Raw genomic sequence first — 14,333 nt, 5'->3', positions numbered from 1 at the left:
TACAAAATATGCTGTTAATTATTCTGCGTTTATAATGAAAGTGATAGTAATGAAAATGTTATAGACTAAAAGTGATCTGACCAAACGGACGAATGGAGATCAACTCAGTGATTAGATAAAAAGTCTCAGACATTTTGAAGCAGGTTGAAACTGGGCTTACCTCAATTATAAAAGCCCATAAACCTACCTGCACTATTGGGCCCAATAAACATTCATACCCAGCCCAGGGACCATCATGACCCAACTTTGAACTTGCCAATTTCCCGGGAAAGTTCCACATTTCCATCTTTCAGAATGGAGTTCTCTGCAATTTCCCCGTCCAATTCACTTCATTTTCCCACGAATTTTCTCGAGAAAATTATGACCCATTTTATGGTACGTCCTAGAAATGCTACTTTCTCCTGCAGGACCCTCCAAATTCAAACACTCGCCTCGAACTTGGAAGAGAGCAGTAGAGTATCATTTTCAACGAGATCGCGTGCGGACATAAAAAATGAAGAATCTTTGGTGTTGGGCAATCGAAAAGGTTGGATTCACTTTGTGGGTATTGGAGGTAGTGGGTTGTCAGCTCTCGCTATGCTCGCTCTTAAACAAGTAAGCTTTTGCTAAACCCTAACACTTGGTTGGTTGCTGAGAAAAGGAAAGAAAAGAGTTTTTGGGTCTGATATTCGATGTTGTTTTTGTTTCTTAAATATGAGGGCTCAACCGGAACAGACCAGAATTGTTGTATTAAGTTGAGTTAAATCGAGTCTTGGGTTTGCTTAGGGTCTTAATTAACATGAAATTGACCCTATATTTGGTTTCCGAGAAAATGGAGGAAAATTAAGGAGTCCAAATTTTTTTTGTAGAAAAATGAGGAATTCAAGTAGGAGCTAAATAGAAGTATCATGCTCACTGTGTACTTTTTAACTTGCTTGATCCCTAAAAATGGGGGAAAATCAACACCCCAGTTAGATCATGAGAATATGGAGGAAAATCAAGGAAAGCTCTGTCCCCAAGTCTCGGACGTGATGGTCATTTCACACCTCAAACCTGAAGCTTGACTTGACCCAAACAATCACCTTATAACTCATCAAATTCTTGTTGAGTAGTAATGCAAAATTCTATAATCCTCGAATCTCAATTTTAAAACTAAAACATCAACCAAATTGTTATTGTCAAAACAACTTTAAACTTAACAATTCAAATAGTAATAATATTCTAACTTTTAAACAACGTCCAAAAATAAAGTTTAAACCAAAATCCTAATGACGACAAAATCTCATCCTAACTGTCACTCCTATTGTCAACAAATGTGAATGAACTCAAAGCCTAATAAGAAATATTAATACAGTTTCATGAATAAAACATTTTCAGTTATGATTATAGATATGGGATATAATATATAATCATTTTTATAAAACCTTTTGAGTTCAAACATGCTAAAGCATCTAAAACTTTTCAACAAAACATTTTCATATCTATGTCAAAACAATTTCATATCAAATCCAAATCAAATGCATCCAAAATATTATTACTTTGGTTATTGAATAACAAACCCAATTAGGTGAGACTTTACAAATGGGTGACTAACCTTAAATTTGTTCCTTCTAAGGTGGACGGAACCAAACACTACTAGTACTATTAACCTTTAACCAAACCTCCATAGGTTGGGGTTAAGAACAATTATGTTTCCTACCAAGAAATGTAAAGGTCAACAATTATAACCTGTTGACTAGGGCCGAAAATGTCAACAATTATAACCTAGTGATTCAAGCCAAATATGTCAACAATTATAACTCATTGATTAGAGTCAAACACTTTGTTTCATTGATTCAAACTTACAGAATAAAAACATAATATCTCCACAATTTTTCTATTATAAACAAAGGAAAAGACTCTAACATATTTTTCATGCAAAATATATATTTGATCCATATATAAAACTAAAAATAACATTTTATTTACCTATTAAAAAAATATAAAAATAAGATTTTTTTTAATTCAAAATAACATATAAAAAGAAATGTTTTCTTTTATAAAATCTATATTAATTTCTCTTACATCAAAGAAGCATTGAAAAACCTTGGAAAAATTAATCCTAAAGAATCTACTTCTCATCTAACATAACAAAAAAAATAAAATAAAATATATTACTATTGACTATTTATCTAAAATTTATAAATTAGACAATCATAATAATTTTTTATATCGATATTATTACCACTAATATCATTTTCAACTTCCTAACCAATAATAATTTAAAAAAAAAGTTTCCAAATTTTTATGAAAATAGTATCCAAGAATTTATCAATATATTATTATTATTTTTAACTAAATCTCTCAAAAATTTGTTCTTTCTATTTATTGCATTAAACTTTTATTGCTATTATTTCATTTGTTAACTTAAAACTAAATATTATTATTTTTATTAATTTTCAAGTCCAATACCGAACAAAAACCTAAAAATGAAAACAATCAACCTCATGTGAGGTTTCGTCCCATTATGATTATTATATTAACGCGCATTATTTTCTTCCTCGTCTACACGCATCCTTTTTTTTTCCTTAACCCCACAACACTGCTACACAACCACCTACATGCCTTTCATGTCATTTAATATATATATATATTTTAACTATTTGATGGTTCCATTCGAAGCACATACTCTAGCCTTTTTCTTTTCTTTTCTTTTTTTTTCCACATAGTACACGCACATCTACATGTGTTTTTTTCCATGAAACTATAATTTTTTTCTTCTATTTATTTATTTGTCTAGATCTATTCATTTGAATAATAAAATATTTTCAATCTCCATTAATAAATCAAACTATATTCGTAAATTTTCAATATTTTTTTATCTAAAAATTAAATTAACAAACCCTAATCTAGATTGAGATTTCCAAAGAATATCTAAAGTGTTTAAAACTAATTAACGAATATAAAATACTAATCTAAGCGTTAAAATCTTACCTAAAAAAATTGATTTTCAAACCCTACGCTCTCAAATCTTCAACCTTACATTGCCCTACATTCTGTGATCTCTTTGATCTTCGTGTAAAAGGGTTTTTGTACAAGAAAGTCAGAAAAATCTAATTTATTTCTAGGGCTTTTTAAATGTGAAAAGACCTCTTTACCTTTATTAAATTTATTTAATTTATTTATTTACTTCTAATTACATTTTTTTCCGTAACAATAAATTTGGGGTGTTACAAGCACAATTTCAAGTCTCATTTTTCTCCCAAGAACAAATTAAACTCAACTCAACTGAGCCAAGTAGTTGTACTAGGATCAGTTTAAGTCCAGGCTTTCTTGCTTTTCTTGGGTGATTTTGATTTCTTTATTTTCCAACATTTTCTAACTCAATTGATTTTTCTCCTCATGAACAATGTTGGATTTGCAAAACGCAGATTACATTATCATAAACCTTGAGATTTGTTGAGCATCATGTTCGGGTCTAATTGTATTGCTTGTAAGCTAATCTTGATTTATTTATTTATTTATTTATTTTATAATTTGGACGCTTATATTTTAATTGGTTATAGGGGTTTGAGGTTAGTGGCTCGGATATTGTGTGGAGCAGCTTCATGGATGGACTGAAAGAGGCTGGGGCACAATTGCATTTAGGTCATTCAGAGTCAAACATACAGAGGAACAACGGGTCCAGCTTACCTGATGCAATTGTTGTTTCAAGTGCTATTCCCCAAGATAATCTAGAGATTTTACATGCCAAGTCTGTTGGAATACCAGTGTGCGTATATTGATGCTACAAATTTCAAAGTACTTTTCTTGTTTCTTAAAAGAAAAATTTGCTTCAGATTTTGCTTTTAGAAACTGGATAAGGTCCACAAAATGTTAACCAAACTATATCTTCATCAAACTTTTCTTGTACTGAATTGTGGAACAATTTATTTCCATATCCAAGTGACAAGTATTACTATGTTAAATGTAATTGGTAATCACATTTCATCTGTTCTTAATGTCTTGTTATTATAGATATAAGAGAGCTAATTGGTTGGGAAAGCTCACAGAGCACTACAATCTCATTGCTGTTAGTGGTACTCATGGTAAGAAAATTCTATTCAGGCTTAAGTATGACTGTTACTTTCTTTATTTCTATATTTTCTTCATAGAAGTCTGTGAAAAAGACAAGAAAGGAAAAGGAACTCTCCAAATCCTATGTTTTATGTTGCTTTTGTTGCTAAAAAATATGAAAAGTTTATCTTAACTAGACCCAGTTGAGTGGATAATTTTTCTTTTATTAGGTTTTAAGTTATAATGCTTGTGTGGTTATATCTTTTCTCCATAACCTAATGAGACTTTATAGAAGTGCTTTGATAGGAAAAAAGAAAAAAAGAAAAAAGTGTTATCAGTTCTAGTCTTAGAATGCATTGGTTCTAGATATGTTGTTCTGAATTTATCCACTGCCTGATTTTATGAGTCCTTACCCAATTTTATGTGAATGGATCTGTTACAGTGGATCTCAGGTTTTTGAGTTTTAAGTTCAAAATCAACTTCTGTCCTAGTTGAAAGAGAAAACAAAACCAAAATTATGAGGTTTCGTCCAAACATTATTTTAGTGTTGGATACATTTGTGAGAATTATGGTTTTAACCAACCAAGTTGTTTGTATCATCTTCACTGTAGTTAATTTTTAGTGCTATCTTGCTTAAATGTTTGATAAAGCATATTTGTCACTGTGAATAAGTTGAGATTCATTTGCCCTCTTGCTTGAAGAGAGTGAAAGTACGATGGTTTGATATTAGTCACTGTATTTCATATTTTATTCTTTTCTGCTAAAATAATTGCAATGCTATTCATTTTAAACCATCATGCTTACCTTCAATTAATTATAATGATTAATGCAGGGAAGAGTACAACAGCAAGTATGCTTGCTTATGTTTTAAAATCAATGGGAGATGATCTTACAGCCGTAGTTGGGGCACAAGTGCCACAGGTATCATTTTATCTCCTGCATTTTGGGAGAAAAATCTGAATCTTTTCGGACTGTAAAATGCATTTCTTAGTTACTACTTTTAGTGTCCAAACATTTTATGTTTCTATTGTAAAGGACCTCTTTATTTGTACATACATACATTCATTGTTCAATTAGCAATAGTTGAAGTATCATTTTGAATTTATCAACAGAAATTGGAAATGATCAAAATGCACTTTTGCAGTTTGGAGGAGGAAATATTATGTCAGGAAGTGGTCGCAATTTTGTTTTGGAGGTACTTCTCTCAGTCGTTTTTTCATGATAGAATTGATTTTGTAATTTGTATGATAAGCTGGGTGAAAATTTACAGTATATATGAGGATATTCATTTATACTTAAACAAATTATAAGTATGTCTTTGCTTCTTAAAAACTATTGAATGACTATTTCCTCTAGAAGTTTGTTTTGCACCTAAAAATATTAATGCAGTTTTGCCAGTCAGCACAGACGAAACAAAGGTATCAAAAATTGTATTTTTCTTTGGTTGAAGGGTTGACTATCCCTTTTAAGGCTCTATTGTTATTGAAATATATACTCCTCATTAGTGGAATGCTGAAATATAAGCAGCAACATTTTTTAAATGGCTATGAACTTCTTTTCATACCCTTTTTTCTGCTTGGAGACTGATTAGTGACTAGGATTGTACTTCTTCCCATTTTTGCATGTCCTGTTTCTGGGGAATTTCACCTTTGCCCTCATGTGAATTTACATTCGAGACAGGCTGATGAATATGACTGTTGCTTCCTGGGATTACTGCCTTACATAGCTGTGGTTACAAATGTCGATTGGGAGCATGTTGATATCTTTCCAGATGAGGTTTGAAAATTGATTAGCTCTTCATGAATGGAAACCAGTGATAATTGATTAAGCCTTTGCGCTGATTATCTGACCACATGGTGTATACTTACTAAATATTTTTCCTGTGAATTAGGAAGCAGTCAAAGCTATTTTTAGGAGGTTCCTGAAACAAATCAGGGTTGGTGGACATCTCATTTTATGTGGGGATAGGTATACTTTGGTCAACTATTTCCCACTTTTGGTTATGTATCTTGTGATGCATTGAACAGGTTTGAGTACAGTACTTATTATCTACACAAACTAACTGTTACTGTCTTTCTGGTTTACTCATAATGAATCTCTCCCATAGGATAAGAAAGATTGTGTGTGGACTTGCGTTTCTCACCTTGGTAAATAACATAAGTTTGCATAATTGCATCTAGTTTTACTAAGTCTATAGATGAGTTAGATTTCTAAGTGCAATAGAATTAGCACATTTGCCTCCCTTAATTAACATAATTTGTGTTAGATATAGCATCTGCTAGGGTTCAAATAATAAAAGAGAAGAATTTCTGAAAGGAAACTTAACTTTGTTCTCAAAGTGAATGATCAGGAACTAGTAGATGAAGGGATTTAAGCCATGTAGCAGATCATGAACCATGTGGTCAACCCCACTGTTTTCTTCTTCAAGGCAAAGGATTTTAGGCTCGAATTTTTTAACTCTGGCTGCTCATTCATAAATCCTATGTGTTTGTATGTTGCAATTGATTCAGTCTAAGAAAATTATTGCATTCAGGTTTATCTTTAGCAGATTCTAATTCAATAATTTGCTTTTCAAGAGGCAATGCAGTGCAGGTGCATGCTCATTGCTGGATGACAGAGAAGAATCAACTGTAGCAGACCATTCAAGTGGGAAGTTGTCAACTCTGAATTCAGATAAATGCAGTGATGGCTACAGAATAACAACTTTTGGAATTTCAAGAACTAATGAATGGCATGCATTATCGATTCGTCCTAACTCACAAGGTGGTAGTGATTTTGTACTGGTAAGTGTATTGTTGTTTGTATTACCTTTTTTCTTCCTTGTAGACCAATCCAATTATAGAAGACTAGAAGAATATCAAATGATTTTATGCCCTATATTGGAAATAGAGTTGGAAGGTTGTAAACTAATTCTAAAATCCATTTCCAATATTTTTATACATAAAAAATTGATTAAAATTCTGAAAAGGCTCACATGGCTTAGCTTGGCATGAAAAGGAGTTTGGTTTTATACGATTCTATTTATTTTTATTTTGTCAAAGTAAGCATTACAGGGATTGGAAAAAAATTGCATAATCTCAAACATCATCCTCCTATCTACTTATGAATGGAAGATATCTGAGGAATTGTCTTTCTTAAAAAGTTAATTATATATTTATGTGTAAACAATATAATTTTCGTATTTTCATATATATATATGTATAAATTGATATATTTATATGCAATGCCCTATGCGGGATTTCATAATGAAATCATGTATGGTTTGATCCAGTTCTTTTGCATTCCTTATGCACTTGTAAACATCCATGCAACATTGATAACTTCACAAAAAGTTAAAAATAAACTGTTACTTTCCTGCAGTGTCACAGGGGTTATCCAGTGGCAAACATCACCCTACAGATACCCGGAGTTCATAATGTTCTCAATTCATTAGCAGTGAGTTAAAAAAACCTTGTCAAATTTTACTTTTCTTCATGACAGGTTTTGCAGGTTCTCTGGTTTATGGGTCATTTCATGTAGGCTTGATTCATTATCTCCAATTTTTCAGCCACTCCATCATATGGACTTTTGGCCACAGATTGATTTACATTTCTTTTTTATTCTTACTTATATTAAAATCAGAAATATTTAAAGCTTTGCATATTTTTATGTGGTTCATTCCTTGTATGTACTTCTCACTGGTAGAATCGTTATGCACTTCTTGTTGTTGCTCTCTTAATTTTATTCTTTTATATCTCAACATGCAGGTTATTGCCACAGTGATGGCACTGGTTAGTGATGGAAGACAAAGTTATGAATCAATCAATTGCGTGAAGATACACTTGAACAATTTTGTTGGTGTTTCTAGACGTTTTGAGCTGATAGGTACTGTATGTGGATGCCATATATATGACGACTATGCTCACCATCCAACGGAGGTTCGGGCAGTTCTCCAAGCAGCACGCCAAAGGTTCCCATTGAAGGCTCTTTTGGTGGTATTTCAGCCTCATACTTACAGGTCATAGCTCAAGTAAAACGGGAATAATGTTCTGTGAGCACAGTTTATTCCACAATACGAGTAGTATTACCTTGTGCCAGTTTATGATATTTGGTCATTTTTGCAGTCGTCTGGCAGCACTGAAGAGTGACTTTGCCACTGCATTCAGTGATGCAGACCAAGTTTTGGTTACAGAGGTATGAATGTCTTGGTCCACCATTTTCTCAGTTTCCGGTGGCAAAGGGCTACTAATGATTTGATTTGATTTCAGATTTATGCCGCCAGAGAAACTAATGTTTGGAATGTCAGCGGAAAGGATCTGGCTACTTCTATCATTGGGCCACCATCTGAGTACATCCCTTCCCTGGTACACCCAAATTCAGTTTTCGAATTTCTGGAAATTGATTGATATTTGAAGATGTTAACTTTAATATGCATGAGGAACCCTTGAAATGTTTGTTTAGGGAATTCCTGATCTGTTAAGATTTTATCAATTTGGAAAACAAAAACGGAATACAATGTCTGAATAAATGTAGGATACATGATGCTGGAACACAAGTTGGGATCAAATAATAAAACCTCTGTTCTGTTTGATTTCCTAGAAAATGGAGAAAAAAAGGAAAACTAATTAAATTGTGCATATAGATGTATACAAATCATTCTGGATGGATGTTATGCAAAATAAATAAATAAAAATGAGTATTTGGATTCTGAAGAATTGAGAATTGTTTTTAAGAATTATTCTCAAAAATTGTTTTTGAAACCGTTACTAAACATGCTCTTACTATCTTTTTTACTAACCAAAAGTGGAAAGCAATCTTAAGCTTTCAGTGGAGATACAAATCCCTTCTGTGTTATTTTTCTCTCCAAATTATTGTTCTTCCTTTTATTTTAGGGAACGTAAAAATAAAAAGAAACTTTGGAATTCCACTATAGCCACACCATCCCAACATTACAAGATTAGAAATTTTCTCCCTTTTGTCAATTTTACTATAGGCACGCTATATCATAAGAATTTATCAGAAACCTGGATGTTAGGAAGATTGTTTTTAAGACAAAATCAGAAATGCTTCCTAGTGGGAAATGAAACTGTCGTTCTTGAACTATTGGAGACATTCTGGAATGGTTTACCAACAGGATGCTGAAGATGATCTTTGTCTAGCTCTTGTGCTTTTGTACCAATTTGGAAAGCAGAATTGCCAATTGGTGACTGGTTTCCTTAATGTAGAACAATTTGCTTAAGCAGAAAGGCAAAAGGGATTAGATTTATCAACAACTCACTTCCAAGATAATGTGTTTTACTCAAGTTGCCCTCTGATTATAGTTTATGCTCCATTTATTGTTACTTTCTTGTTGGCTTTCTAAGGGGGATGTGGTAGACAAGTTAGCGCATCAGATATCCTTGGAACCTGATCGAGAAACAGTTGTGTTTACACTTGGAGCAGGTACTCAATTCACTTGATAAGCTGTGCAAAGTTGGATTTCTTTCATCCAATTTGGTCTAGATATTGAAAACAGATAGCTTTATATAGCATTCTTCTATTTTGTTAAGGAAATTGTAATGCTGATAGCTTCTCCATCTGGGTTTTCATTGATCAGGTGATATTACTACCGTGGGGTCAAAGTTGTTCCATGAATTGCAGGGAAGGCTGCAAAAGTGAAAGCCCGAGTTGGTCATTGAAGCTCTGCTGCTATTTGTGCTTCACTGACGAATGGCATGGTGGTGATTGACACGAACAGGGCATGTGAGTAGCTTTAGATCCACATGAAGGCTCTCACGGAGAAGGCACATGCCAGAGGCCAGCTTTGTTCAGTTTTTTGGCTTTGCCTGAATTCATTTGTTGCCTCTCATTAAAGTTCTGAAAATTGCCATCTCAAACTTGTTATTACAAAGTTCCCAGGAAACATGCAAACTGCCCAGGCGATGGATCGTATTAGGGATCTCATTTGTTCTGGATCTGTAATGGCATTCTTGCATGACAATGCCGTTGCGGTTCTCATTCATTGGAAATGTAATGTCTCCTATGGTGATTCGCATTTAAAATATGTAAACGATTGAAAGACATGGATTGGCATATATTGTTGCATTCTGTAAATTGAGTCCTGCAGATATAGTAAAGTTTCTGATCATATTTCCCACCTAACATTTTTATCCAATATAAGATCGCTCAACTGGGAATAGATACCAATGCAAGATATTCTTTTTCTTTGCCATTTCACAAAAAGGGACAATCCTGGTGCAAAACATGTACAAAATGCATGCAGAGAACCACCCTAAAAGGGTGACAAGGAAAAAGAAAATGAGACCAGAAATGGAAGGCAAAACCAGGAAACAGCATCCCCACAGAACATTTAACCTAAGAAATCATTAATAACAAGATCTAAGGAACATATCTTTGCCTGAAAGGATTGAAAAGAATGTGATTCATCAATAATCCTCTTGATGTACAGAGGCACCAACTCATAAGAGAAACACCCCTATATCTCTGTTAAGGCAATATGAGAATCTTTTCCCACATCACTTCCCACACCATAAATAAACACACAAAGAGCTGAACCTTGAGGAAGGTCTAGGCCAGAGTGCCAAACAGAATGAGAATACCATAATGCCCTTCTGTTCAACATGGAAAGGATGCATGATATTTTGACTTTTTAAGTACCTTTAAACAATATGGCAAAGAAAAATAGGACGACCAAAGGCATCTATAGACCAGCTAACCTGAGTTCCCAATATGGTAACTTTTGGAATTGTAAAAGAGATGCTTCAAGTCCTAGTTATTATAACAACATATGTTATGTAACTAAGCCAATAAAGCAATATCGAAACCTAATACAGAATCTTGTTTCTTTTATTTCACTTCACTCTCATTTTTGCTCCTCTGAAGGCAATTTAGCTGGTTACTAGTTTGTCTTTAATTAGCTTTGTCTTTCAAGCAAATGATGGTTTTAGGTATCTAGTGATAACATACCGATATTATGCGCATCCTTCTAGATGAAATGAAATCTCATAACCAAACTTGTTGAACTACCAATTTTCCTAAAAGGTTAAGTTTATAAGATTTGGACCCACAATGTATATCATGCCCTCCAAAACCCTCCTGCATGTGCGAGCCCATACCTATACATGGAGAGACACAAAAGCACACACAAGCCCACAGATAAACAAACTACAAGCAACCCATTTTGGATTTAATAAAGTGGAGAAATAAACATGTGATAAAGTTTGAACACATGACCTCCCACCAAACGAAGTTCTACTACTTTATATATATATATATATATAGGTAAATAAGAATTGTATTAAAAGAAAGAAAGTATACACGTTGTATACGAAGAAAGAAGGGCAAAAAAGGCGCAAAGACACAAAAACCCACTATTGCGCCCTACCGAGGGCCTACCCAATCCACAAAGTCTAACAACAATAAAGAACCACTCTCAATGTACAATCTAATCCAATCTCAAAATAGATACATGAAAGAATTTTTAATTGTTTGATCTGTGCTTTCATAGTTGTCAAAAACCCTCCTATTCCTCTCCCGCCATAAAGCCTAAAACAGACACAATGGAGCAACCTTCCAAGCCTTCTTCTTCCTGTAGTACTATGTTAAATAATCAATTTTACTAAAAACTTAAACCTGTAGGATTTGAGTTCATAATATATATCATACTCTTCAACATGCTCCTTCGTGTGCAAGTCTATACCATATGGAGAGATACATATGCTTGTAAGCAAACAATCACAATTAGCCTCCTTTAGGCTTAATGAATTGGGGAAATAAATATACAATGAGGCTCGAACACATGACCTCCCGCTAAACGAAAATCCGATCTACTAATTTTCCTAAAAGCTTAAGCTTATAGGATTTGAATGCACAACGTATATATCATGCACTCCAACAAAACCTACATCAATCATTGTGTCAAACACGATTCATCCTAATTGTCTTTGTATAACAAAGTTTTTGGTATGATAATAACTCTACAGACTCCACTTAAGAACCATTTCTGGGTCTTCTTTCCATCAAATAATTTAAACATGGATGTTCTATTTGTGAATTAGTAGTATATGGAAGGTAGTTATGGCCAATGGAATCCAAGGTCCATCAGAGAATTTAATGATAAGGAAGAATGTGATTCCCCATGTTGACAAGGATGATTTATTTTGAAAACATATTAAAGATGAAAAAGATTTTCTCTGAAATCTCTCTATAACATTTAGACTTTTGAGTATTAGATTCTAGTATCTCTATCTCACATAAGGTGTTTGGAGTTCACCTACCCCCCAAGAAAGTTTCTATTTTTAAAGATAGCACAAAGGTCATGGTCTTGGGTGGCGCTTAAGACAATTAAGGATGCATTAAGTGGTTAACTCCATGGCAGATGAGGAGGCATTCATCACATAAGATTTCACTTATTATAAAAAAACATTTGCAAGCTCTATTACAAAAATGTAATCTGATTTCATAAAGTTGCTAAACTATCGCAAAGTACATATATAGCAATCATTCAAATTCTAAGCAGCCATTTGAATTCAAAATTCACTCCTCAAGGTTTCATATATCACATATCAAACAAGTTCTGAGTTCAATTAATTTTGATCTTCAAGAATTCAGAGCCTTCCATATCATTGGATTCAATACATTTGATTGCTACAAACAAGAATTTTTCAGTACAGAAACTTGGTCTGCAAACAATTGATCGATTAAAGCACCAAACAAAACTGCTAGCAAAGCACAAAGACACATTAAAAAAAATAAAATAAAATCCAAATGTGGAGAGACAAACTCTACTTACAACTGTACACAGCTTCGAAATTTGGTCCTTGTCTCCTACTTCAAACTCCAAAAACCATCATTAACCAGAACAGTCCTACGATGTGCTTGATTTTATCCTCCAAAAAATGAGAAAAACCCTCTCTTCTTTGGCTCCTCCTCTACCACAACAGCCTGCATACTATCCTGCTCAACAAGCCTCCACGCTGCTTGCTCGAATGCCAATCCTGCCAATGTGGGAGGCTTATTCAACACAAGTGGGTACCCCCTATTTGTGCTCCGAATCACCTCGGAATCCTCTGGAATCACTCCCAACAATGCCAATCCTAGCATTTCTTGAACATCAAGAACGGACATCATGTCTTCGCCTTTTATCATATCCGTCCGAACCCGGTTCACAATCATTTTTATATCCTTGATTCCATCGCACTCGAGCAGTCCAGTAACTCTATCAGCATCTCTCAAGCTCGTAATATCCGGAGTGGTCACCAAAACCGCCTCATTCGCCGGAGTGATCGCCGTAATGAATCCGGCGTCAATGCCGGCTGGGCAATCAATCAGAATGAAGTCCGGCGATCCTTCTTCACGAGCTTTAAGGGCATCCACAAGCCAAGTTAGGGCTTTTCCTCCGAATCCAATCGGGAGTTTCGATCTGGGTTTTGAAATACACAGCAACTCGAAATTCGACCACCGCTTGTCGCGAACCAAAGCTTGGTCGAGTCTGCAATCGCCGTTGAGGACTTCAACGACGGTGTAGTTCACACGGTTTTCGAGGCCGAGGAGGAGGTCGAGGTTGCGGAGGCCGACGTCGGCGTCAATGGCGACGACAGAGAAGCCTAGGCGGGCTAAGGAGAGGCCGACATTGGCGGTGGTGGTAGTCTTGCCGACGCCGCCTTTGCCGGAAGTGATGACGACGACGCGGGGGGTGTCCCCGGCGAGCTGGGGTTTGCGGTTCCACTGAAGAACCGATTGAATGGTAGTGGGGTTGTGAGGTTTGGGCTTGAAGTTTGGCTTGGAGGGTTTGAGGGTTTTGGGGTTTAAGGATTTAAAAGGGTTTGGCGTGTAGATAGAAGATAATGGATTAGGGGTTTTGGGGAGGAGTTGGGGAGACAACATTTTCTGGAGAGGGAGAAAAGGGGGATCTAGAGAGAGATTCCAGGGTTTATGGGAGGGGCTTCATTTCTTTTTGGATGAGCATGTAAGAGAGGAGGCGCTGAAAACTCGACTTTGCTCGCCGCCTACACTTCTGTGACTCATGTCTTAAGTAATTTTACTCAAATTTTGGGATAATTTTAGTTCATAATTTTACTCATATCACTTATTTTTATTTTCGATTATTCTTTTTAATTAGTTACGAATTTTACCCAAATCATTTATTTTGATTTTCGATTATTCTTTTTATACTCATATTTGATATTTTTATAGTGTTAATGTTCAACTTTTCTCGATGTGTTGATCCATTGATGATTTGAGCGAGTTGCCAACTTCTAAATGTCATTTTCTCTATTGGTGGGTATTTTGGTTATTAAGGAAGATGATCTACCTTCTCTCTTGTTCTTCATCCTCCTTTA

The 14,333-nt window shown here is 34.7% G+C and overlaps 2 protein-coding genes across 5 annotated transcripts; one reads left to right on the top strand and one right to left on the bottom strand.

The window, feature by feature from the left end:
* The first annotated feature begins 279 nt into the window (after window positions 1-279).
* On the top strand, window positions 280-10,120 carry LOC117933943 (UDP-N-acetylmuramate--L-alanine ligase-like). 4 transcript variants are annotated; one of them, XM_034855528.1, is made up of 14 exons: window positions 280-594; window positions 3,525-3,730; window positions 3,976-4,046; window positions 4,847-4,935; window positions 5,159-5,209; window positions 5,695-5,790; window positions 5,906-5,982; window positions 6,602-6,797; window positions 7,375-7,449; window positions 7,761-8,011; window positions 8,118-8,187; window positions 8,262-8,357; window positions 9,357-9,435; window positions 9,590-10,120. In XM_034855528.1, the coding sequence occupies exons 1-14, from the start codon at window positions 295-297 to the stop codon at window positions 9,649-9,651; spliced, it is 1,719 nt and encodes a 572-aa protein (XP_034711419.1). In that variant the 5' UTR covers window positions 280-294; the 3' UTR covers window positions 9,652-10,120. The 4 variants fall into 4 exon arrangements, with proteins under 4 accessions (XP_034711419.1, XP_034711418.1, XP_034711420.1 ...); XM_034855527.1 differs by having other exon boundaries at window positions 6,593-6,797; XM_034855529.1 differs by lacking the exon at window positions 7,375-7,449 and having other exon boundaries at window positions 6,593-6,797.
* LOC117933944 (putative septum site-determining protein minD homolog, chloroplastic) lies at window positions 8,702-13,986 on the bottom strand. The gene is made up of 2 exons (XM_034855531.1): window positions 12,785-13,986; window positions 8,702-10,093 (listed from the first exon to the last, which is right to left on the bottom strand). The coding sequence occupies exon 1, from the start codon at window positions 13,876-13,878 to the stop codon at window positions 12,877-12,879; it is 1,002 nt and encodes a 333-aa protein (XP_034711422.1). The 5' UTR covers window positions 13,879-13,986; the 3' UTR covers window positions 8,702-10,093; window positions 12,785-12,876.
* Window positions 13,987-14,333: the final 347 nt, after the last annotated feature.

Source organism: Vitis riparia, chromosome 16 (genome assembly GCF_004353265.1).
Source record: "Vitis riparia cultivar Riparia Gloire de Montpellier isolate 1030 chromosome 16, EGFV_Vit.rip_1.0, whole genome shotgun sequence".
Taxonomy (NCBI): domain Eukaryota; kingdom Viridiplantae; phylum Streptophyta; class Magnoliopsida; order Vitales; family Vitaceae; genus Vitis; species Vitis riparia.
This window is presented reverse-complemented; position numbering and strand designations above follow the sequence as displayed.